At 44.3% G+C, this 26332-nt stretch overlaps 1 protein-coding gene across 1 annotated transcript in view; it reads left to right on the top strand.

Moving 5' to 3' along the window:
* DNAH11 (dynein axonemal heavy chain 11) overlaps positions 1–26332 on the top strand; it is a 201131-nt gene that overhangs the window by 174330 nt on the left and 469 nt on the right. The window contains exons 69-81 of the mRNA XM_079786504.1: positions 847–1017; positions 2005–2127; positions 3254–3447; positions 4575–4723; positions 5541–5668; positions 9664–9891; positions 12909–13100; positions 16651–16770; positions 20125–20370; positions 22319–22501; positions 22576–22691; positions 24589–24701; positions 25206–25346. Coding sequence (XP_079642630.1) covers positions 847–1017; positions 2005–2127; positions 3254–3447; positions 4575–4723; positions 5541–5668; positions 9664–9891; positions 12909–13100; positions 16651–16770; positions 20125–20370; positions 22319–22501; positions 22576–22691; positions 24589–24701; positions 25206–25346 — 2104 coding nt within the window. The remainder of the gene's footprint in view (positions 1–846; positions 1018–2004; positions 2128–3253; positions 3448–4574; positions 4724–5540; positions 5669–9663; positions 9892–12908; positions 13101–16650; positions 16771–20124; positions 20371–22318; positions 22502–22575; positions 22692–24588; positions 24702–25205; positions 25347–26332) is intronic.

Genomic DNA, 26332 nt, shown 5'->3' with positions numbered 1-26332 from the left:
AAAATACATGATTTAAGACTTATTACAAACCTTCACTAATCAGCCTAAAGAAAAATACATAGATTAATGGAACAGAATAGAGAGTCCAAAAGTAGACCCACCAATATATGGTCAGCTGATTTTTTAGTGATGCCAAGACACTTCAAAGAGGAAGGAATAATTTTTTATAACAAATGGTGCTGAGACAACTGAATATCCACATGGAATAAAATGAACCTCAACCATTGCATCACACTATACACAAAATTAACTCAAAATGAATAATCTATAAGATTTTTAGGAAAAAAATAAGAGAAAATCTTTGGGCTTTGGGTTAGGCAAAGATTTCTTAAGAAAGAAAAAAATGATAAATGGAACCTTATCACATTAAAAAATGTATGGTTTTCTAAAGACATTAAGAAAGTGAAAAGGTAAACCACAGTCTACTAAAAACTGTCTCCAATACATACATATATCTAACAGAATTTATAGCATAATATATAAAGAACGTGTGCAGCTCAATAAGACAACCAACCCAATTAAACTAACAGAGGAAAAGTTTGGACAGACATATCCTATACTAAAACGTGAATTGCCCATACACACATTTTTTAAATGCTCAACAGTTATCAAAAAAATGCAAAGAGGATGGTGCAGTGTAGTTGTGTAGGGAGTAGATATAGGTAGATTTTATGGAATTATGCTAATAGTAATGATAGCAAATTATAATATAGTTTTCATAAAAATCCTGTCCTGTTGCCTCTCCCCATAGATACCTTTAAACTGTATGTGGCCCTGTGTGTCGGGGGCCAGCTAGACACCCAGGCACCAGTTATCACCCTTTAACAGTCACTTTAAACTCCCCAGGCTTTCAGTGTGCTGTTCCACAGAGCCATGGAACAGGCCGACAGGGTGGAGGACACGCAGGGGCGCATCTCAGTCCTCATGGAGAGCATCACCCACGCCATCTTCCTCCACACCAGCCAGGCGCTGTTTGAGAAGGACAAGCTCACCTTCCTGTCCCAGATGGCTTTCCAGGTGAGCAAATCGGAACCAGCGTCGCCCATCTCTGTTTATGATGTGCTTTATTTCTGAAGGGAAGCACGGACTCCCGTTTTTTGGAAGCCCTTGAATTAACTTTTCAATAAAATAAAGTGTTTTCATGCACAGTACCACCCATAATGTATTATGAAAATACCTAGAATGCAGAAATAGTCTAAAATTCGAGTATTTGATCTGTTTACCTTTGTAATTTTTTTAATTTATATTTTATTGATTTTTTACAGAGAGGAAGAGAGAGGGATAGAGAGTTAGAAACATCGATGAGAGAGAAACATCGATCAGCTGCCTCTTGCACACCCCCTACTGGGGATGTGCCCGCAACCAAGGTACATGCACTTGACCGGAATCGAACCTGGGACCCTTGAGTCCGCAGGCCGACGCTCTAACCACTGAGCCAAACCGGTTTCGGCTACCTTTGTAATGTTTTTATATGGAAATTAGGAATATTTTCATCTGAGTCCCCCCAAAATGTCCTATAGACTTCTTGTCAATTCAGTAATCAGAATGTCCCAAGTTTGTTCCAGTTCCTGGTGTGATTCTCGTAGTGTCTTGGATGAAATTCCTACACCAGTACTAACTTACAGTAATAGCTCTACCTTCTGTTTAGTAATTTGGTCCATTGCCATCTCAGGCTTTCTCAATTTGTAAAATAAATTTTAAGACATTTGATCTAATAGCAGAAGACTTAACTATGAAAGCACATTTCAAATAGGTTACTTAGAGGCATAAAATGAGAATAAACCATCCTTCATAATTATTTGCTGTTAGGTTTCTGATCAAGGTTTTGAGATCATGGGCACAACTTATCCCTTATTTTAATTATAGAACAGATATATATATAAAATAATTTTTGGAAGACTTGATTCTGCTACTTAATCATATCTATTAAGGAGTAATTGCTTCCTGTGTCATGATTTTGATGCGTAAACCAAATGACTCTCTTCAATTTTGTGTATTCTCAAGATTTTGTTGAGAAAGAAAGAGATAGACCCTGATGAACTGGATTTCCTGCTTCGATTCACAGTTGAACACACTTACCTGAGTCCTGTTGACTTCCTAACTACTCAGTCATGGAGTGCCATTAAGGTATGTTAGGAACATGGGTTTTCATATCCCAGTTCTCTCAAATGTAGAAATGCAGTTTTAAAAATCCAAGTGATACAGACCACTTCAGTTGTAGAAATATGCCGTACAATGTAATTGATCGTTATAGTACTAAATTGAGTTGTTGTTTTCTTGCTTTTATTAAAATTTATTTTTCATTTATTGTTGGTACACAATATTGTATTTGTTTCAGGGGTACAACTAAAGTGACTGATTTCTTATTAGAAGTAAAGGAATGTTTGACCTATTTAATGGGCAGAAAAGTTGTTAATGAATATGTATAGTCTTTATGACCTTTGAAAAAAGTCAAGAAATATAAATGAATAATTTTTAATCTGCCTGGAGCTACTTTCTTTATTTTATAATTAGGTGCTTATTCTCAGACTCTGGAATTCCTTTAAGATGCTCATCATATGCTAAGCTTGGCTCCACTCTTTTTTTTTTTTCCCCTAAGAAAAGGAACCATTTCTATTCATTGAAGACTTATTTTTGTGGTGTATTTAGATCTTTAGTTTTTTAAGAAACAAAATGTTAAATTCCAATTTGTTTAGAATTATACTTTAGAAGTATAAATTCAATTGTGTATTGGTCAGGGCCTCAGCAGAAAACAGATTTAAAAAAGCTTAACATCTGAGGCCCCCAAAATGTCCTATGGACTTCAATGGGTAGAGTATATTTTCATAGTAAGGGAAGAAGAAACAGAGAATCAACCAGGACTGGAGATGGCAAAAGGAAGGAAAAGGAGCAGTTACTAAAATGACTGAGAAATAAAGTGATGGGAGAGAGCCAGCCTGCAGGAGCTATGGCATTGGGTAGACGAACATGCCCAAATGGGTCACTTCAGAGGCAGAGCTGGTAAGAAACACACTGACCTCTCTCTTCCCCAGACCTCTAGTCCCTTGCCATTGCCCATTTTATTGGGCAAATCCAACCAGGCCAGAGAACCAGGGAGCGTAGTAGCGGGGCAGAAAAGGGTGCAGAGTAAATCCGGAGAGGAAATAAAGACTGTCCGGCACAACTTGTTTATATAGGATTCAATGCAGGCACAAGGCTTTATCTCAAAGGCTCGAGATAAACTATTCCTGTCTGTTCCCCTGTTGTATTACAGGCAGTAGCCCTTATGGAAGAATTTCGAGGCATAGATAGAGACGTGGAAGGATCTGCCAAGCAGTGGAGGAAGTGGGTGGAATCCGAGTGTCCAGAAAAAGAAAAGTTACCGCAAGAATGGAAGAAGAAAAGTTTAATACAGAAGCTGATCATTTTGAGAGCAATGCGCCCTGACAGGATGACCTATGCGCTCAGGTGGGACAGTCAGCATCTTCGGAAATGCAAGTTAACCGGGAGGAAACCGTCTTCAGGGGCTGGGAGGATCTGCCGGAGGCATTTACGGTCCATACAGATGAGAGGTGATTCTGCTGAAATGTTGATATTGTACTCACTCCTATAGTTAAAATTTGCTCAGCAGGATTCGGGACATCCTTCCTGAAAAGCTTGATTCTGAAATCTGCAGGGCAGACGGGGAGAGAACGGACATATTTTGGGAAGAGAGGCGGTGTCAGCATCCAGGTGTCATTTCCATTGTCTTTATTCTGGGGTGGCATTTTGGCTCCAGAGATTTTACACGTCAAATAAAAATGAATTCCTTTCATAGAGACACTCAGAGTCCCATAACTTTGCGGCCAGCACAATTTAAAAGCAGAAAGCCCTGTCTACATCTTGGTTCAAGTGTCCTTTTTCTCTGCCGTTTTGGCTTCCAAACGGTCATATGCTGCTGTATTCACACACGGTTTGCGTTCTCGTTTGAATTCACCAACCAGGGTTCACCACTGCCTTCCCTGCTCCTCTTTCTTTCCCGGTATTCACGCGCCTCTGTTTTTCCCCTCTGCTTTGTCTAGTTCAGCCAATTCTCCCTTTGCAGCCTCCTCTGCCGGACCCTACTCTACAAGTGAATTCTGCTCAGTGCTACTCACTTCCTGCTAAATCGGGTGCTGCTGGAAAAATAATCCCTGCTTAATGGAGCTTCCCTGTGTGAGAAACACCCCAAAAAGCATTTGTATATTCATGAGAAGCCCAGCAGGCTGGAAAATTGCACTGTGGCAAATCTAATGAGCTGTTAATAAGTAATGGGGGGTCTGGCAGGGGATACAAAGCTATAGACAAGCAGCTGATGGTACCGAGGGGTGGTCTCAGTGGCCCCCCCAAAATAGAATGTAGGCTTCTGGTTTTCAGGGCTTCGAAAGCAGAGAGGGATGCCCCTGGCAATTGTGCGTGAGTCCAGTTGGATCCATACTGTCACTCTAGCACAACATTCCATGTGAAGAACATGGCTTGCTTTCTTCCTGTGCCTGCCGTTGAAGCTCGTCCACGTTGTAACACTTTGCAGGGTCAGAAGTAAGCACTGGTCCTATCTTTCACATTTTTTTTAATAGGAATTTCGTGGAGGAAAAACTGGGTGCCAAGTATGTGGAGAGGACCAGACTGGACTTGGTGAAAGCCCTTGAGGAAAGCAGCCCAGCCACCCCCGTGTTCTTCATCCTGTCTCCGGGGGTAGATGCCCTCAAAGACCTCGAGGTCCTTGGTGAGTGGCCAGGCGGCTTGCTGGCCCGCCCTCCGGCCTTTCTTCCGGTGCCCACCCTTCCTTTGAGTTGACAGTTATCTTAGTTTCTTTTCTTCCCCCCCCCAAATGTTAGACTAATAACACAGTAGAGTCTGAAGAAATGTTCAAATGGCACATTCCTCTGGTTAGCATAATGCAAGTTTCCTTCATACTCTTTCCCACCTTGTGACTATGTGAGGGCCAGAGGGCAATTTTCTCCATGCTCATGTACTCGGGTGCCCCCTACGACTAAATAAGGGTCATTAGAGCAAGTCTATTCGATTGTGCGAGGCACCGTGGCTTTATGCTCCGGATTACTGTTCCCCGCGGCCTGCGCCGAGAATACCCGGTGAATAGAGCCGTGACCTGGCTGTGCGCAATTCCAGTGCGGCCTCACAAGGTGAGAGGCTCCTGCATTTACCCAGTGAGCCGGTCCCTTCACAACACCATGTGATATCTGCCACCTGTTGCTTCTTTTTATGAGGGAATTGCTTTGCTACTCCTGCTAGAGTTTATAAAGCTCAGTAACAATGCTCGCCATCTATCAAAATGTCAAAAGCCTTATTACCATAAAACCAGAGGAACTGGTTTTCCACAGGCCTCGGGCTGCCTGCAAGGAGGCAGCTGTGGAGAGCTCCAGCAGCTGCCTGTTGAAAGTTCAGAGGTTTAGTGTGGATCCTGCAGGAAAGTGACCTGGAAGGTAGCAGTGGTGACCACGCATGGACGCTGGAGCACGGCAGTGCAGGCTCTACTCGCCTCCTGACTTCATTTTCCTCCCACGTGTTGTGTCCTCCCACAGGCAAAAGACTCGGGTTTACCATCGACTCGGGAAAACTCCACAACGTGTCTCTAGGGCAAGGTCAGGAGGCAGTGGCGGAAGTGGCGCTGGAGAAGGCCTCCCGAGCAGGACACTGGGTCATCCTCCAAGTGAGTGCCCTGTTCTCATGGAGAACACTGGATCTGAACACAGGGAGCGGCCCAGCCCCTGGGACCGGTCCTTCCTCGCACTCATGGTGGCGTGGGGGGTCCCGTGGATTTCCTCAGCATGAGTGACCCCTCCACAGGTGCCGAGGGCTCTGCTGACACAGATGGCTATCATCTTTTGAGGGATTTTCTAGGCATTGTGCCTTAAAATGAAAAAGATCAGAAGGAGGCCCTGGCTGGTTTGGCTCAGTGGTTAAGAGTGTCGGCCCTCAGACTGAAGGGTCGAGAGTTCAATTCCCAGTCAAGGACACATACCTCTGTTGCAGGTTTGACCCCTAGTCCCAGTTGGGGCATGTATGGGAGGCAACCAGTCGATGTGTCTAGACACATCAATGATTCTCTCTCGCTCTCTCTCTTTTTCCCTCCCTCCCTCCCTCCCTCCCTCCCTCCCTCCCTCCCTCCCTCCCTCCCTCTCTCCTCCCTCCCTTCTACTCTCTATAAAGATCAATGGGAAAATATCCTCAGGTGAAGATTAAAAAAAATTTTATGCCCTAACCGGTTTGGCTCAGTGGATAGAGCATCGGCCTGCGGACTGAAAGGTCTCAGGTTCGATTCTGGTCAAGGGTATATACCTTGGTTGCGGGCACATCCCCAGTAGGAGGTGTGCAGGAGGCAGCTGATCAATGTTTTTCTCTCATCGATTTTTCTAACTCTCTATCTCTCTCCCTTCCTCTCTGTAAAAAATCAATAAAAAAATAAATGTTTAAAAAAATTTTTATATCTATCTATCTAGGTAGGTAGGTAGGTAGATAGACAGACAGACAGACAGACAGACAGACACATACACTAGAGGGAGCCCTAGCATTCTCCTGACTCAGATATCTGGGACACTCCAACAGAGCTTGAGGACACACAGGCTTGTATAGCTTGCCAACAGCCCTGTCATAATTTCTCTCCTTTGCATCTTGCTTTAAAGTTTATAAATTTTCTCATACAACTCTGCCCCTAACTAGTTGTGTAACATTCTTTCCACACAGAATAATTAGAGAGGAGACTAACCAGGCTTGGCTCTCCCAGTTCCTGGAGGATTCTAGTATCTCTTTAATTTACAGTTAAAAGAGAAGCAAGACTTTGAAGAAGGAGACCAACCAAATGGACACTTACTATGTTGTTTGTTGTTTACAGTAAATTGTATCAGTGTAGGGATAGGATATGTATGCATGCACATACTAATAAGTTCTTAACCAATCTGTATAATGTTCTCTTATTATCAGACATAGCCCCTCTAGGGATACTCAGCTAGCAATTTATCAAAAGCCCACACTGTAGAGAAAACTATTAAAAAGGTGCAGGCTGGCAGCTATCTTATCTCAGATCCACACCAGATGGTTTGTGAATTAACATGATGGGTTAAAAAACAATTTTTTTTTGTTATTGATTTCAAGAGAGGAAGGGAGAGGGAGAGAGAATCATTGATCGGCTGCCTCCTGCAGTCGCCCCACTGGAGATCGAGCCTGCAACCCAGGCATATGCCCTGACCAGAAATCAAACTGTGACTTCCTAGTTCATAGGTGGACGCTCAACCCCTGAGCCACTGTGCCGGGCAACATAATGGGTTTTAAATATCATTTATCCTGGGCAAAAATGGGTGGTTTTCAATATGTGTGGATTGGCTAAAAAGTCTCACAGGCCTTGCTGCCCTTGGACAGGTAGGCGCAAGAATCTCACCAGCCCCAGAGCCAGCGTCCTAAAGAATGGTCCCCAGGCGGGATCCCCAAGTGTACCGTGTCCTCTGCAGGCTCACTTGGAGGTATTCTGGCCCCTGACTCCCACGTCACGGCCTGGAATATGTTTACATGTGTCTCAAGTAAACTTGTCAAGTAAGGGATTGTTGTAGTCCATAAGATACAAAATTAGGACACTCGGGGTGGGCAATGGTAGGTTTACCATCGTAATACAAATAATATAATAATTCATAAGTAATACAAGAATATTATTGTATTAATATTCACAAGAATAAACACTTTCACATATTCACAAGTGTAAACCTACTTTTGCCCACCCCTGGTTTTGCGCTTGCAAAACAGGTTTTATTTTTGTTTCTGGCCCTGCTTGCTTGTATGAGTGGCGCAATTAGGTGTGAGAAGTTCTCTCATTATAATCTAGTAGCAAGCATGTAGGGGGGGAGGAAACTTAGAACCCTCACCTACTGTATAAGTTTGCTCGGGTTGCCATGCCAAAGTATCACAGATTGGGTGGCTTAACCAAACAGAAACTTAATTTCTTATAGTTTTGGAGGCTAAAAGTTCAAGATCAAGGTGTCAGCTGAGGTCTCTCCTTGGTTTATAGGTGGTTGTCATCTCCCTGTGTTTTCACATGGTCTCCCCTCTGTGTGTGTCCCAGTCTCCTCTTATCACACCACTCATATTGGCTTAAGGCCAACTCTAATGACCGTATTTAGCCTTATTTACCTCCTAAAGGCCCTGTTCTAAAGACAGTCACATTCTAAGGCACTGAGGGTTAGGACTTCAGCACATGAATCTGGGGGCACACAATTCAGCCCATAACACCTCCCAGTGTTCAATGTTTACCCAGGGTAAAAAAGCTTAATAATGTGAACAGCTGAATCAGCACAGGTCATTTTACAGCAGAATTGTTTCAAAGAAAGATGCCCACATTACTATTCCCATCCCTGTTTGCCTTCATTCTTTGTATTTTTGTAGCTGTTATAATCAAATTTTTTTCTTTGTTGGAAATGGTAATATATCCCGGGGGTGATGTTCCCATCACTATATCAAGGATTTCTCCAGAGCCTGGAGCATGTGAGGTGTGGCTTTATACTTCTCTCCCAGCACCAACTACCAAGCTTAGTATTAGAGGAGCAAATTCGTTAATCATAAACATCAAAATCAAAGAGTGGTGGTGGTGGTGGTGACATTTTTCCCCTTCCTTCCTTCCTTCCTTCCTTCCTTCCTTCCTTCCTTCCTTCCTTCCTTCCTTCCTTCCTTCCTTCCTTCCTTCCTTCTTTCCTTCCTTCTTCCCTCCCTCCCTCCCTCCCTCCCTCCCTCCCTCCCTCCCTCCCTCCCTTCCTTCCTTCCTTCCTTCCTCCCTCCCTTTCCTTCTTCCTCCCTCCCTCCCCTCCCTCTTTCTTTTCTTTTGTCTTCTTTTCTTTTCTTTCTTTTCTGTCAATCCTCCCTGGAGGATATTTCCCATTGATTTTCTTGAGAGGGGGAGAGTTAGAGAGAAACATCAATGTGAGAGAGACACATCCATTAGTTGCCTCATGTACCCACCCCGACAGGGCCGGGGATCGAGCCTACAACCAAGGTACATGCCCTTGACCAGAATAGAACCCACGACCCTTCAGTCCACTGGCCAACACTCTATCCACTAAGCCAAACCAGCTAGGGCAACATTTTTTTCTTTTGTAATTTCTGACAGCTCTAGCTTTTAAGAAAAATAGCATGGTAGGAATACATAGACCATCTTAACAAAGATTGATTGCTTTCTTTTTCCGCTAGCCTTTCATCCCTCACATCCATTTGAGTCCATATTCTAATGAGCAGGAGTTTGAGTAGAAGAGGTTTCCATCAGAAGTAATGAAGTGGGAGATCTGGTACATTTCTGGCCTTTAGTTTTTATACTTGATTAAACTAACCCAGATAAGTCTCAGTAATTGAGTTTGGACTTTTAACAAAGAAGAGTATCGAGCAACTCCATCTCAGAAGTGATGGGTGGGTGTTAGAAGCAGGTAAGTGTGTTGGAAGGAGATTTGGGTTTATAAAGACAACTTTGTGTTGACTTGGATCACTTAATGTGTTCATTTAATTTTATTTTTTGTTTTGTTTTGTTCTTCTAACATGATAGTAAAGGAACATTTACATCATGGTTCTCTGAGTGTTCAACACATTGATGTATAGAAAAATAATAATTGTAATCCTATAATTTAAGTAATAGACTTGAGTCTCACAGGAATTACAAATCATACTATCTTTCAGAATGTCCACTTGGTAGCCAAGTGGCTGGGAACCTTGGAGAAACTCCTTGAACGATTCAGCCAAGGAAGCCACAGAGATTACAGGGTTTTCATGAGTGCCGAGACTGCACGCACACCAAGTGAACACATCATCCCACAGGGACTCCTGGAAAATTCCATCAAGATCACTAATGAACCCCCCACAGGAATGCTGGCCAATTTACATGCTGCTCTCTACAACTTTGATCAGGTAAGAAAGGAGAAGTCGGGTCTGACACTAAGTCAGGGTCTTCTCCCACGACGGTGGAACCATCATCTGCTCATGAAACGTGCACAGAGGGATAAAGTGAATCTTGATGTGTGTGTGTGTGTGTGTGTGTGTGTGTGTGTGTGTGTGTGTACGTCTGTGCTTAACTTTTTCTCTAGTACCTTCTGGGTCAATACCCAAACCAACATTATGAAGGAATTAAAATAATTAGCTATCTAAGAATATAGTTTTGAAGAATACAGTTAATTTCTTAATTAAATAATTGAGTAATTTGTAGCATATGTAAACACAAAAGACTGTGTAAACAGAAGGGACTCCAAAAAACATTGTTGGATCAGTGACATATTTGCAGTATGCTTTTTTGTGAACTACGGTGGGCATGTATTTGTTTTTTAATTGCCCCTCGATTTATAATTTCTGGCTGTTATGACATTCTCAAAGTAAGTACAGAAGAGGAGTTCGATATATTGAAAGAGGGTTTATCTAACTCCCTAAAACAATTGTCTTGATTGGTGAAAAGTGAGCATTTCTTTAACAATTATGCTTCAGTACAGTTGTCCTTCAGCCTTTGTTTGTTTGTTTGTTTGTTTGGTGACCCCTTTGATAGTCTGATAAAATGCACATTTTCAAAATGTGTTGTGTATAGTCATAGGGATAACTAGATCCCCCAAGCCTATTCATGAAGTCCTCCAGCTAAAAACCGCCAGTTCTAGTTTATTCGTGAAAGTATCAGTTCTTTTCATTGCTATCTGGAAAGCCACTTCTATTAACTGAGGGTTACATTAATTGGAAAGATTCTTAAGAATTTCAGGGAGTATATTATTTCTTATCTAGTGGAAAGGATGCTCTGAAATATTAAGACTAAATTTGATCATAAGTAGCAAAATCGAAGTGATTCACTAAATGAACTTCCCAACAAACCTATTTTGGCCAAAACTAAACACACAAATGGAAACTGTAAAGAAAACCTAAAATTGTAAAGAGTTTTTTATGAATGCTGACCTATCATTAAGCTAGAAAACAAGATTTGTTTTTAATTCAGATTACACAATTCACAGGAACTAACCTGTGCTCCCTAGCTCTCTGTGAAGAGGTTCGCAGCACCTTTTTATCAGAATTGTGGTTGGCCACTTACCAGAAGCATAAAAAAAACCAGTGGCTTAAACGAGGTTAAAAATTACTTCTCCATGTGAGATTTCTGGAGTTAGGTCATTCAGAGCTCCTGTGTGTCACCACAAAGTTGTCAACAACCCTGTAGGGCGTTAGGTGACTTGTTAAATCATAATTCCTAAATAAAAGTTTGATACTTCTATTTGGTCCGCTACAAAATTCTTATTAACAGTAATCTATTTTTATATCCTTCAAAATTAATTCTAATTATATGGTTTCCCATTTCTGCCTTCACAAGGTGGCCTTTTATTTGATGTATAGTTGTAGGAAAGTTATTTTTAAGGGTTGTATATTTCAAACCCCATCAGCTTCCTAGTATGTGGCCTGGCCAATTCTAGAACTGTATTTGGTGGTAGCCCTGGGTTCCAATGAAAGTGATAAGCCGAAGCCGGTTTGGCTCAGTGGATAGAGCGTCGGCCTGTGGACTCAAGGGTCCCAGGTTCGATTCCGGTCAAGGGCATGTACCTTGGTTGCGGACACATCCCCAGTAGGGGGTGTGCAAGAGGCAGCTGATCGATGTTTCTAACTCTCTATCCCTCTTTCTTCCTCTCTGTAAAAAAATCAATAAAAAAGATATATTTAAAAAAAAAAAAAAAAAAGAAAGTGATAAAGAAACTAAAAAGCTCTCCTGGTCCTGGACCAGAGAACAAATTTAGTCTTGGTTTCAACTTTTACCAGAAGTCCCCCGGGAGACCAGCTCTGAAATCCTCCCCCAACCCAAGGATGCCAAGTATCTTTGTAGGTGGCCCCGGTTGTCAGGCTGGCTGTCCTTTGGCCGTTTTAAAGGACAAGGCAGGACGGTACAGATTTGGCCTTGTCTTCTGCTGCTGCCCAACCTCAGCTGAAGGAGTCGTCCTTGACTTTTCCTGTTTGCCTCAGACAACGGCCAAATCTGAAGGTGGGTCGAGTACTACCTCTAAACCAACCATCAGTTGGCTCTTTTGTTACCTTTTAATTTCATGGCTGTTGGGGCCATGACCATATCCATGTAGCATACCAGGACTCAGCTTTCCTTCTGCATTAAAAAAGTTTTACAGATCTAGTCTAGGGGGTATATATTTTTTTAACCTTCTCTGTTCCATTCTATCATCCCAACAACGAATTTTATTTCTAGTTTATTGGTAGGAAACCATTGGTCTTGGTGATTGTATTTGTGGAGGTCAGCACAAAATTATAGTGATTTAAACAAGGTAATTTCTCTCAGATATAACTGGCAGCTCTGTCCATGAGGTCAGCCACACACCCAAGCTGATGGGTGCCTCTGCTAGTCCTAACTCTGACTTCTATGAGTGTCCAACCGTCACTAGTCTTGGCCTACAGAAGAAGGAAAAGAGCGACAACCCAGGCAAACCATTTCCTTTTAAATAGAGGACTAAGTTAGACACATCACTTCTGCTCAAATGCTGTTGGCAAAAGCTTGGTTATGCAGTGCATCTGGCTTAAGGGTGGCTGGCCATGTGCCCATATATTCTGTATCACTATGAAAGCAGGAACAAAGAGTATTTGGGGTTAAATAATATTTGTTACCCAACTTTGACAAGGATAGTTTTGTAGGGGGGGAATGATGTCAAGCAGTATACAAAATGAGTTGTCTCATCTTCTAGTGAAGCATTCAGAAGAATAGCTAAAGCAAAATACAAGGGTTCCTCTTGCATCAGCAGACTGGCAAATGGGAAACAGACAGTCTCCTAGGACCCACCCTGCTAAAAACTGCATGTCCTCTCTATTCCAAATCCCCCTCCAAGTCCTTTACAGGATCATCGAAAACTCGGACCCTTACCCTTGGAAACGGTACCGATGGGTAACGGAACATTTTCCTTTCCTCCCAGGATACGCTCGAAGTGTGCTCCAAGGAGCAGGAGTTTAAAAGCATCCTCTTCGCCCTGTGCTATTTCCACGCCTGTGTTGCTGGGAGGCTGAGGTTCGGCCCCCAGGGCTGGAGCCACAGCTATCCCTTCAGTCCCGGGGACCTCACCATTTGTGCCGACGTCCTCTACAACTACTTAGAGGCCAACCCGAACGTAAGTGCCGGTGGGCAGATAACCTCTTCCGAGGAGTGGACTGAGTCTGTCAGTCTTCGGGCGCTATCAAAACGGACCGTAATTTCCCTTTGGAAGCTGTTATTGAAATGGCTGACACTCCCTATGCATCGTCTGCCGAGTGTGAAAATAAACCAGATCAAAGGTTTCCTTCGTAAGATAGGTCAAACCAGTTCTACATCAGCAGCTTCGTGGAAAAAAAAAAAAAATGTCCTTCATTATGTTAACAAAAACAGTGGTTTACATGTGCATGGATGCCAGATTCATTAGGCAGGTAATGAAGCATTTGCACAAATGTAATTACATACAGCAATTCTGACAGTTCATAACACTGCATTAATAATCACCACAATTATTCCTGATGATGGAAGCAATTTACAGCACGTCACCAGTATAAATAATGGTGCATTTCCTGCATATGTCATTATTATGTATTAAGGATGCCACCTTGTTGTGACTTTCTCAGTAATGTTCCCCTTGATTTGAAGTTAAAGGTAGATGAATGGTTTTATTTTGTAGCTCGAATGCGTTCTGCAGATGGGAACGGCAATGCTTCATCAGGAACATTTGTGTAAACTCTTATAAAACCCAACGATTGCACTTCGGAAAGGAGCCATTTGTAAGAATTTTCTGGCTTAGTCCTCTTAAGGGGGACTTTTTCCATTAAGTGAAATTTGAGATATATTTGTCAGAACCATCCAGGTGTGCTCTAGGCCACACTCTCTATAAGGGGCCTTTAAAACAACTCATCCATTTCTCTGTGTATAAGTGACTGTTTTATGTCCTTTTATGCCCATGGTTACAATTTTTGTTATCCAAGTTTTTTCAAATTTCAAAGGTGATTTGACTACCGTCAGAATGTGTACACTTGGTACATGATGTAAGTGTGCCCTCCCAAGAAACACATTTTGAATAAGAGGTACCCAAAGTAAATGGCCTTTATATGGTATGTGATGATCAATATTCACTATTTTTTAAATCGAAATTAGAAAGTAAGTCTGCATACAGAGCTTGAGCATATTTTGATCCTTCTACTAAATATTTTCTGTTGATCTTAGCATGTTTTGTTTTAAATGTCACACGTAAAATTGCTTATTGTAATAGTTCTGGGTAGAAAATGAAATAGACCACTTAACACTTTTACTCAAGTCTTTCATAACTGTCCCCCTTGAGGTTGACCAGCAGTTTTATCCTATTTCCAATGAGCCTTGTACACGATTGAGATAGAACTCAAGGGGAGAAAGAGAGGAGCTGACATGATAGATCCTATATAATAAAAGCCTAATATGCTAAGTGTCTGGTCATCCAGTCATCTGTTCAACCAATCAAAGTGTAATATCCTGTCCTAACTGGTTTGGCTTAGTGGATAGAGTGTTGGCCTACAAACTGAAGGGTCCCAGGTTCGATTCCGGTCAAGGGCATGTGCCTTGGTTGCGGGCACACCCCCAGTGGGGGGTGTGCAGGAGGCAGCTGATCGATGTTTCTCTCTCATCAATGTTTCTAACTCTCTATCCCTCTCCCTTTCTCTCTGTGAAGAAATAAATCAATAAAATATATTTCCAAAGTGTAAGATGCTAATGATATGCTAAGGCTGCTCAACCACTCCCTATGATGTGCACTGACCACCAGGGGGCAGATGCTCCGACTGGTAGGTTAGATTGCTGCTGGGCTCTGGCCAATTGGGACAGGCCTGACACACCCTGGAGCCCTCCTGCGGTGCCTCCCCAGCTGGCCAACCTCTTGCATCCCTCCTGGCTCCGATTGTGCACCAGTGGGGTCCCTCAGCCTGGCCTGCGCCCTCTTGCAATCCAGGACCCCTCAGGGGATGTCAGAAAGCTGGTTTGAGCCCAATACCCCACTGGTGCACAAATTTGTGCACTGGGCCTCTAGTGTATGTGTGTGTATATATGTGTGTGTGTGTATGTGTGTGTGTGTGTGTGTGTGTGTGTGTGTGTGTGTGTGTATATATATATATATATATATATATATATATATATATATATATTTCTTTTTTTTTCTTTAGGGAGAGAGGAAGGGAGAAGGAGAGAGAGAAACATCACTGTGAGAGCAACATCTATTGGCTGCCTCCTGCACATTTCCCACCGAGGATCGAGCCTGCAACTGGACATGTGCCCTGACTGGGAATCTAACTGGCAACCTTATCAGTGCTTGGGATATCACTCAACCAACTGAGCCACACTGGCCAGGGCCAACCTTAGGTTTTTAACACACTCGCTTGTCTCTCAGGTGTCTTGACCTGAGTCATTTGCTACATATCGCAAAGCAAGTGACAAGCATTAAGTTAAAATGTGCACATACTAGTAGTTTGATGGTACAAGACGCCCTTTTCAGGAAGGAATCTGTAAAAAGCAGATCAGAATTTGAGGAAAGAGAATTAGTTATTAAAAAGGACAGACTCCTTAGCTGATTAAAACCTTGAGGGAGATACATACTGGATGCAAGATGCATAGCAGCCGTGAATTAAAGTAATCAGAAAGAAATAAAATTTAAGAAATCTTTGTTTTACATCCGTTTCAGCTATATGGAAGGTAGTCCATCGGGGTGGTTGCGAGAGCATGGTACAGTCTAGTCCTTTCTCTTTCACTTTTCATTCACATTAAACCAGCTTCAAAGAGAGACATATTTGAGGTTCATTTATTCCAATTCACATAAACTTGTAGCAAGTACACTGGACTAGCTGAAGCAATTTTACTTGTTCCGTCACATCATGCAACAAAGGAAGGCTATAATTAAGTTCTTACTTGAACTGTTGGGAGGCGGTATATTGCCCCCGAGGGTATAAAGGTTCCTGTCTAGAAAGGCTTCATCACAAACTGGCATGTTTTGCAAACCCAGAGGAAGCTAAAGGGTAGCAAAGAGAGACTGCAAACCACTGCGAGGCCAAATACAGAGGAGACAGAGTGATTTCTTGAATAAAACATGGTACAGTCATTAGTTACAACCCCTAAACTGGTAGGTAGGCCGGTCGTGCCATAAAACAAGCCCTCAGATCAATCCATGGCAAGGGGGTTGGTTTGCATGAACTTTTGGAGGTTGACGGGATTCAAACTACACCCCAACTCAGATTACTTTTGGGTTTTCTTTTCCTGAGCTGGACCATAAAAACATGTCATATGTCCAAGGCCCTGAGAACCACTACCCTCTCATGATTTTTGGATGAGATTTTGTATGTGTATACCCCCCCCCCGCCCCTGCATAACATGTTCTAGGACTGATTCAGTTTGCTCTAAAATCTGCATAAAAAGCTCAGTGTTAGTGAATTTCCACTGAATGTATTAAAACACTGAAAATGATTCTCTCAAGAAAGTCTGTGCAGAAGCCTAGACAGTTTCTGGACATCTTTTACAGGGCCAGTGCTCTGAGACCTGAGCCTGGTGGCTGGCGGGGGAGGGGGTGGAGGGGGGTGGAGACCATTGTGTTAGAGGAGAGGCATGTGCCTGCTGCCCGCCAACTGCTCTGAGGCAGATGCCCTGGGCCCGGAAGTGAACATTTGTGTGATTTCCGCCCCCAGGTCCCATGGGAAGACCTCCGGTATCTTTTTGGTGAGATCATGTATGGGGGCCACATCACAGATGACTGGGATCGCCGGCTGTGTCGGGTGTATTTAGAGGAATTCATGAATCCATCTCTGGTAAGGCATCTTTAAAAATTCACTGAGGAGAAACTTCTGGTGAGAATTATTATTGCACAGAGGTTTATATGTGGAAGATACAGAGTGACTCTGAAAATTGCAATGTATAAATAATTCTTAGAGATGTTATTGAGGATTCCTGGCTTTTTGTGAATGCGTTCTGGCTCACCTTCATGGGAGCAGGAAATGTGTTCGAAATGCAGGGTCTTGGGCCGCGTCCCAGACAAAGAGGATCAGAATCTGTGTTTTGACAGGTGATTTCTGTGCCCAGGGGAAGCAATCTCACACACAGTGACTCACTGGCCTTTGCAATAGCCGGGTGAGGTATGCAGAACTGACAGTTACCCCATTTTATAGACAAAAAGACTGAGACCCAGTAGTTGGCCCCAGGTCACTCAGTGAACATGGGCAAGCGCTCTAGCCTGAAGACAGGTGTATTGATTTCAATTGGAGGACTCTGAAATTAGTGAAATTTATTGTTTTTCCCTGTCACAGAGGCCATGGAGTCTTCTAAATGTTAACCACTAACCCCTAACTAAATACGTGCTCAAGCAAAATGTGCTTGGAAAACCCAGCTCTTCCTTCTGTGAGGCCCGGGAAGAGCAGCCCTGTACTGGCACTGAGAGATGAGGCACCCTCTGCCTATTCCTCCTCTCTCTAACCCGGTGTCTGTGTAGACCAAACACCCACGTGGTTCATGACCAGGCTGTGCTTTCTGGCCAAAGGACTCAGTCCTTGTTTCCCACGTTGAAGTAGCTGCAAGTGGTGGCCACATTTCTCTCATGCTTTCTCTCTCTCAAAAGGTTTCCAAGTTCATGGCCGTCGCATGGTTATTTCTTGGAAACCCAGGATGCCCTACGTCATGTTATCTCGACTCCCAGTTGGACAAAACACCAACTGTGTTTAGAGCAGTGCCATTTTTTAAAATAGTTTGAGCAACCTCCTGTTTATCGTTTCTCTGAGGACTGCGTCTCATAAAAATATCCTGTAGTTTCGATCACCTTCCTTGAGTCCACTTTGAGAAATGATATAATTGTGCATTAGAAAACATGGTGTAGTGCAGTCTAATTTAGAAAATTGGGCACATAATGTTAAACATTTTGGGAACAATGTGGGGCAGGGGGGAATAATTTCCTGCCATGTGACCATTCCTTAAGTTAGTTTCTTTTGCTGGTGAGTCTCCTGGTCTTTCCTGAGTTGTAAGTGAGCAGAATTTCACAGGTCAGAAAGACACTTTCAGTCTAACACAACCCAAGTCACTCCTCAGAAGAGGTCTGGAGCAGGTTACCATGGAGACGGGAAAGATAAACAGTGGTGGAGCCTGACCTTTACAGAGGCTGATTTGAGGTTGGGGGCAGAGTGAGAAGCTCATGCTGATGTTTCCTCCCTGGCTTTGGCCTGAGGATAAGGAGCGAATTACTGTTGCCAAGCGACACCGTCCGTTAACCTTCACAAGTCTGAACTCCCATCCAAATAATTGTAAAATAAATACAGACGATAGAGCCTGGGGGGCATTCCGGGAGTGTGCTAGCCCTTTACAAAAATTTCGGTGCAGATCTGGCGCCGTTTTCAGGATGGGAAGGCTTCATCTGCCATCTCACATCCTCTCTGGACAGCACGACCCACCTGTTCAACTCACCAAAGGAAGGTCAAGCAAGGGTGACTCCGTGGCACAGGCTGTAGGGCCGTTACTCCGTTCTCATGCAGACGTTTCCTGCTCATGCTGTTTATAGTATGGGACCTTGATCTAACACTTCAGCACCTGCCGACGTCTTTTTGCCACTTCCCTCATTGGTTAACTTATTTGGGATTTTGTATCTTTGGTTGCATTGGACTATGCCCAGAAAGCAATCAGCAACATGGGGTTTCAAGTTATGCTGCTCAGAATGCTCTGTGACATTGTCCTGTGAGGATGGGTGAGTTCCTTGTTAGATAAAGGCATCTGCACTCGGGGAGGGTTCCCTGATGGCAGTGAGCCTCAGAGTGTCTCAAAGTTAGGAAATTATTAGTATTCTCTCATGTACAGTGTGTACTTGGCAACACAAAACAATACCTTAAATTACTTCTGCAAAATAAGGTATTTAGCTACCTGAAAGTTGTCATATTTTAAAAATGATTTTGGTGAAATTAGCCCTGGCTGGTGTGGTTCGGTTGATTGGGCATCATCCCGTGCACCGAAGGGTCGCTGGTTCAATTTCCAAAAGTGGCTGCACCATTTTGTAGCCACCAGCCAGGTATGAGGATTCTGTTCCCTCCACCTTCTTGCTAACACGTTTATTGCCCATATTCTTTACCTTTTCCTGGTGCGTGTGAAGTGTATGGCGTTGTGGTTTTGATTTGCATTTCCCTAAATATTATGACATTGAGCATCTTCTCTTGTGCTGGTTGGCCATGTGTGTATCTTCTCGAGAGCAATGTCTGTTTAGAACTATCGATTCTTTGAGGCATCACAGTCTTTTCAAACTGCCCTCCCCCACATGCAAGGCAGATGCCACGTGCAGAGCTTTGTAACCCAGGCCCATCAGCAGGAAGCAGCTTTCCATACACGGCCTGGAGTGGGCAGGGAGCAGGCCTGGACTGGAGCAGGATTCCCGGAGCTCCTCAAGTTCGGAGCCTTTGCAGGGTCCTGAAAGCAGAGGGAGAACTCCAGTCCCTGTTCATCAAGTTCATGTGCAACATGTAATTTGAAGCAGGGCTATGAAAAGTGTAAATACTGGGAACGCATAAGCTATAGGGTCCTACTGAAATGAAGTCAGAATTAATATTAAAATCAAACATCTGCCTGGGCAAGTTACGCAAAATGGGGCTGTTTGGGAGAACCACGGACCGGAAGCACGTGTCACGGTGGCCAGTAAACAGGGCGGCACAGCTGTTCCCTGGCTGTGCGTGTATCCTGCTGCCCCAAGCGAATTCAGGCTGAGTCTTCTTGTGGATCGGCTTCAAGTGTGTTCCCTGGACTCCTCCCCAGAGGTCGGCTTGGTGCCATCCACAGAGCAGAAGGATCAATTACAAAAGCGCTGCAAAACATTTTTAGAAAGCTTGCTATGGAGTGGTGTACTGGGACTGCTTAGCAGAGTTTCTCAGTGTTTAGGAAGCAAAGATGGATGCCCAGTTATTTTATTTCATTTTATTTTTTGAGAGAGTGAAAGGGGGGGGGGGGGCGGTGGGAGGAGAGACATCCATGAGAGAGACACATGGATTGGTTGCCTCCTATATGAGCCCCGACCGGGGCTGGGGATCGAACCTGCAACCCTTCGGTGGGTGGGAAGGTGCTCTATCCACTGAGCTGCACCAGCCAGGGCTCATGGATGCCCGTTTTGTGTGGAATAACCGGTTTCTCCTTTGCGGTGGGAGATTGAAGATGAGCTTCAGCTGGCACCGGGCTTTGCAGCGCCACCCAACCTATGGGATTACTCAGGCTACCACCAGTACGTCGAGGAGACGCTTCCTCCAGAAAGCCCCACGCTGTACGGCCTCCACCCAAACGCGGAAATAGAGTTCCTGACAGTGACGTCCAACACTCTCTTCAGAACTTTGCTGGAGACGCAGCCCAGGAAAGCACTCGTCAGCAAGGAGATGGAGCCGTCCACAGAAGACAAGGTGAGGGTCTTTGTCTTCGCTATTGAGGAGGTCTAACGTATACACAGTACAGTGCACTAACCCAAGTGTACAACTCCGTGGGTTTTTACCTTTGTATTCACCCATGTAACCACCCAGATCGAAATACAGAATGTGTCCAATACTCCAGGACACTCATGCTCCTTACTGGTCAATATACCCCTCCCCCCCAGCCCACGGGTAACCTAGTCTCCATACCTCTGTCACCAGAGGTTTTCTTTGCCTGTGTTTGAACTTCAGACACACACAGCCACACACAGCCACACAGCCATGTACTCGTTAATGTGTGGCTCCTTCCACTGCACATTACATTTGTGGGTTTCATCCATGTGTGCACTGACCAGTGGCTCATTTTGTTTAGTATCCTGTCACGTGGATATCCAGTTCTTTCACCTGTGGAGGGCGGACGTTTGGGTTGTTTCTAGTTTCTCACTATTATGTATATCACAGCCATGAACACCCTTGTATAGGCTTATGTCCATAAACAAAGGTAGTTCCCCAAAATGTCCACTCATAATACTCACTCAGAGGTGGAATCGCTGGAGCAAAGGACATGATGTTAGCACACCAGCCATCAGATCTTCTTATAGCAAGGTCCCAGGAACTTTCAGGATTATTTCTTCAAGTTTTTCAATTACTTATTGACATAAGGCCATTTGTTGAGAAACTTCTTTGTCGTTTAGAAACCATAGGATTTGTTGTAAGGTATTGTGTTCTATATACTAACAGCTTCCATGTGAGTGTTTTGTTTTTTTTAAAGAAAATGAACAGGGTAAAAATTCATCCATTTGGGGAAAGGTATAGTTGTGAATAGAAGCAGGGAGGTAGACGAGGTTTTTCATCTAGTTTTTGGATTTCAGTCTTTCTAACAAGGAAGCTGATCATTGTGTCAGAAAAAGCAAAGCAAACGAGGTAAAAGATGCCTCAACAGCCCAGAGAGGCAAAAAGATTGTAGCAACACCCGTCTATTGGGCGCTTACGCGGCTCACTAAAGAAAGCGCTCGGAAGAGTATCAGGCTCCTTATTTCAGAGAGCAGCCTACGGACATCCCAAAGCCAAACGGCTAAAAAGGGCCAATGAAGGAAAGCAAATTCGAGCGGATTCCAAAAGCCACTCTTTTACCAAACTTCCAGGCTACCCTGTGTTTCAGACTCTCTGCCGCGATTATAAATGAGTTTGAGATTTCAGAACCTGACAAGGTACCTGCCAGGGTGCTAAAGCAACTTGCAAGCATGGTGTCAGCACCAGAGGCAGTAATCTGAGAAAGCGAGGAAAGAGGGAAAGGGTCTGAGGCTGAAGACAGGCAATACTCAAGCCTTCTGTCCATTGTAGGTATTTGTTCGTTTTCTAGAGCTCGGTAACGTGGCTTAGAATAAATACGCACATCAGAGAACTACACACACATCCAACGTATAAGTCTTTCATTTCTTAGGGCAACAGTAAGAGAAGATAGAGACCTCCTTATTGAAAATGTTGACCAAATTTTAAGGTATGTTAGAGGGCAGTGTCAGAGTCACCAAAATTAGCTCAAGCTTAAAGGGCACCTTTGGTTTGCGTGACTTTTCAAATGACTATTTAAATTAACATATTACGAACTGCAATATGCCTAAACATTGGGGTTCTATTTCCTGATGGCATTTTTACGTACAAATGAGGTGTAGTTGATGACAGTTCTTATATTCCCTAAATGCTAATCCTATAGGAACTGCAAACAGTAGCTCCTCCCGATGGGAACTAACGGAGGAGGCTACTCTGATGCAGAAGGGAGCTGAGGGAGCTGGCAGTGCCAAGCCTGGGGATGCCCACCTCCTGGGAGTGGGAGGCATCTTTTAAATGCATTAGCGTTTGGGGACTTAACAACAAAGAAGCGATATAGTCACTGTGACCAAAATGAAATAGGAGCTAAATCTTTGTGTGTCCATGATTTAAGGTGAAGAACATCTTGGATGACATCTTGGAGAAACTCCCGGAAGAGTTCAACGTGGCAGAGATCATGCAAAAAACCTCAGATAGAAGCCCCTACGTTCTTGTTTGCTTCCAAGAATGTGAGAGGATGAACCTTCTCCTACGGGAAATCCACGTGTCGCTTCAGCAGTTAGACCTCGGTTTGAAGGTAAGTGGAAGTGGGCAGGAGCTGGCTTCCCACGTCGGAAGCTAGTCACGAGGTGGCCGTTTTCTCCGCGCAAGGGGGAGCTGACGCCGTCACCCGCTGTGGAAGCCCAGCAGTCCGCGCTGAGTTACGACGTGGTGCCAGACACGTGGAGCAAACTGGCGTACCCATCTACCTACGGCCTGGCCCAGTGGTAAGCTGCCCCATCCAGGCTCCCACTGCCTCTGTCTGCCTCCGTGCTAGTTCATTGTTCTGAAGTATTCAGCCCCAAACAGCTATAGATGGTGCTTTGCGACTATACTCATTAAGTGTGCAAACTACCACTGTTTCAATTGTGTTTCCTTAACGTGTTGCCTACTTCAAAGGCAAAAATTGATTAAGAGTCAAGATCAGAGCAAGAGTCAAATTCTACCTCTTACTTGTTAGCTGTCTGATCCTGGACAAAATATCTGACCTGGTTTCTCATTTTATCATCTGAAAAATGCAAATAGAATTCCCTCACTGGGGGAATTGTTGTTATGGCCAGGAGAGGCAACTTGAAATTCCTCTCATGTCATTATATACCCTCAACTTCAGTTTTTAAATAAAACAGCTTATTGGCTTATATGACTGAAAAACCCACAGGTAGTTCCAGCTTCAGACTTCGCTTGATCCAGGCCCGAGCCACCCAGTAGGAGCTACAAATGGTCTGTGGTTGGTAGCTGCCTGAGCTGGAACTATCTCCTAGGAGGGTATTAGTCAGTATTTGTTGTTTCAAATTTCACCTATTTTCACTATTTCTATTTCCATTTTTTGCTTTTTGAAATTGTTCTACCTTATGCTGCATCGCTTTTTTGCTTCAGTTTTTACCAGTTTTTTCTACTTCTGAGATCTTCCAATTTAATTTCCTTTTCCTTACCTAATCACTTCTAATCCGTGACCTTGTTTATACAAGGAATCACTCCCTTTTAAAAAACTTACAAGGAATCACTCCCTTTTAAAAAACTTACTGCAAATTGTTTGGCTGTCGTGTTTATCCTCTGCAGCAACCTGTGAAGCAAGTCTTTCTCCATCCCTGCTTTCCCCATCCTTTGCCCTTTTCTGTTACACAGCCTCAAGTGTGTTTTCCCTACACCAGGGATTGGTGACATGGGGCAGGGCACAGGCCGTGTTCTCAGCCAGCAGGAACTTCCCTTCTGGTGACGCAGGTCTCAGGCAGACCTTTCCTGCAGGGCGTCCGTGGGGATGATTCCCGTTCAGCCCTGCCTCCCTTGCAACTCTGAGCCAAACCAGGTCCCAGAAACACTCAGGGCCAGCCGGAGTGGCCCTCGCCCTAGAGAACTGTATCACTGGCTTTTCTGCTGGGCTGTCTTCTCTGTGCTCTGTTTCCCCACCGTCTTTCACATTCCCTAAACCTCCAACTCAAGGTTTCACGTGTCTCCTAATTTTATCAAAGACGTTCATGCTTCCTCAGAGGTAAATTAGGTACTTCCTCCCTTGCATAACCGCAGCTGAGAGGCAAGGACCCGAGTAAAAACAGCAGTTTCTCAAACCCCAGGCATGTGATGGATAAAGTAACTTTATAATAACCTTTCCTGCTTCCAGGTAATTATCGCACGTGGGAAGGCTGTTGTCAAATGCTCTACTCCTCTCTGTGCCTTTCTGGGCAACTCCCGTCTAGTAACAATCATAGCAGCCCTTCCCCCCCACCCCCCCGCACCCCGTCACACACGGGTGATTGCTCCTGTGTCTTCCTATGCATCCTGCACGTACCTCCGTGTTCCGTGTTGGCACCTGTGAGCCCAGGTCTTACACAGATCACCTGTGTATAGTCACCACTAAGAGGAGCTAAATAACTGTTGGATAATGGAGACAAATTTTCCATATTCCCCCGTGTTTCTTGTCCCTAATAGTAATAGCTGTAAGATATGCAATCTCCTTTAAAGGAACCACAGTCTGCAAATCATCGGGTAACGGTTTCCCTGGTTCTCAGTGGTGTACCTTGCTACCACCACCCTGCCCCACAGTCCACTTACTTAATCTTACTGAGAAATGTCTATCGTACTAGAAATAAAACGCAGGCCGATTTCTTCCTACCTTCTACGACCCAGGTTTAATGACCTCCTCTTGCGATGCCGAGAACTGGACACTTGGACACAAGATCTCGCCCTCCCGGCTGTGGTGTGGCTTTCTGGCCTCTTCAACCCTCAGTCCTTCTTAACTGGTAAGGTCTGCCGCGCACAGAACCGCACCCCCGGCAGAAAGCCTGCCCTGAGTCGCCTTCCCCGCCCCGCTCCCCGGGCCTCACGCGGTGGCCATTACAGAAAAGGTGCAGGAGCAACGGAGGAAATGGCACTCCGGGCAGCACAGCCTCAAAGGGAAGGAGGCTCAGGAGCAGCCAAGTGAGGTGGGATGTGGTTCGTTCTCGCCAAGGTTTTCTGCCAAGGGCCGCACAGCCTCTGCCACGACCGTGCCCAAGCAACCAGACAGTACTGACCCCATGGGCGTGGCTGTTCCAGTAAAAGCTCATTTCCAAAAGCTGCGAGGTTGTCCTGCAGGCCTTCGCGTACCAGCCCTCGCTCTAATGTGGCCACGTGCAAATACACAGAACCCAGCACTGGGCGGGACCAGGGCAGCCTCAGTAGATGCCCGGCTTGCTGGTGGCTCCTGGGAACCTGACGTACAACTCGACACTATGCATGCATTCCTGTGCCTTCCCCTCCCGCAGCAATCATGCAGACCATGGCTCGAAAAAACGCGTGGCCGCTGGATAAAATGTGCCTGACGGTCGACGTGACCAAAAAAAACAAGGAAGACTATGGCCACCCCCCAAGGGAAGGCGCCTATCTGCACGGGCTCTTCATGGAAGGTAGGCACCCCCCTTAAAGAATGACCTTCTCTCAGCATTCGCTCGCATCGGCATCCACCTCATTTCTTGCTTTTTAAAAATGTAAATGCCAAGATGTGGATCCAACGTGAGCATATTTTAAGGCATTTGGGGTGATGGCTTTCCCTTAGATTTGCCCATGTATCTGATATTAACACCACAGGATCATTCACAACCGACACGGAATTTAAATTATTTTGCTTTTCAATATAATCAGTTCAAAATCTTGCTTGTACTACTTTTTTACTGCAAGACTTCTACGAGCCTCTAAGACGCCGATGCACATTACAAACCTCTAAGGCAGTGGTTCTCAACCTTTCTAATGCCACGACCCTTTAATACAGTTCCTCATGTTGTGGTGACCCCCAACCATAAAATTATTTTCGTTGCTACTTCATAACTGTAATTTTGCTACTGTTAATGAATAGTAATGTAAACATCTCTGTTTTCCGATGGCCTTAGGTGACCCTGCTAGCGGTTCTCAACCTAAGACCATCAGAAAACAGAGGTATTTACATTACAATTCATTAACAGTAGCAAAATCAGTTATGAAGTAGCAACGAAAATAATTTTATGGTTGGGGGTCACAGCATTAGAAAGGTTGAGAACCACGGCTCTAAGGGGAGGAGTGTGCAATGTTTTCCAGTTTTATTCGCCTGTGCATTTGTACCTGAAGAACACTTTCAGAAATGCCTGGCCTAGTCTTGGGCCAGAATGCTCTTTTTTCCTCTCTAGAGCAAGTGCCACACGTACACGTGTTTGAGGGCAGGTGATGGGAATGAGGTACCTGAACGCGGTGTAAGATAAGGGGCAGTGGGGAGAGAATGTGGTAATTGGATGAGGCGTCTTTTATTCTATAGCATTCAAATGCACTTTGCTTTCCGAGGTAGGGCAAACTAGTGTGCTTTAGTGCGTCTGGATTGTTGTGGGACCTGTTTTTAGAAAACTTACGTTTCCTAAGAGTGTAG

Source organism: Cnephaeus nilssonii (assembly GCF_951640355.1).
Source record: "Cnephaeus nilssonii genome assembly, chromosome: 12".
Taxonomy (NCBI): domain Eukaryota; kingdom Metazoa; phylum Chordata; class Mammalia; order Chiroptera; family Vespertilionidae; genus Cnephaeus; species Cnephaeus nilssonii.
The sequence above is the reverse complement of the archived record's forward strand: the minus strand, read 5'-3'. Positions and strand labels throughout refer to the sequence as shown.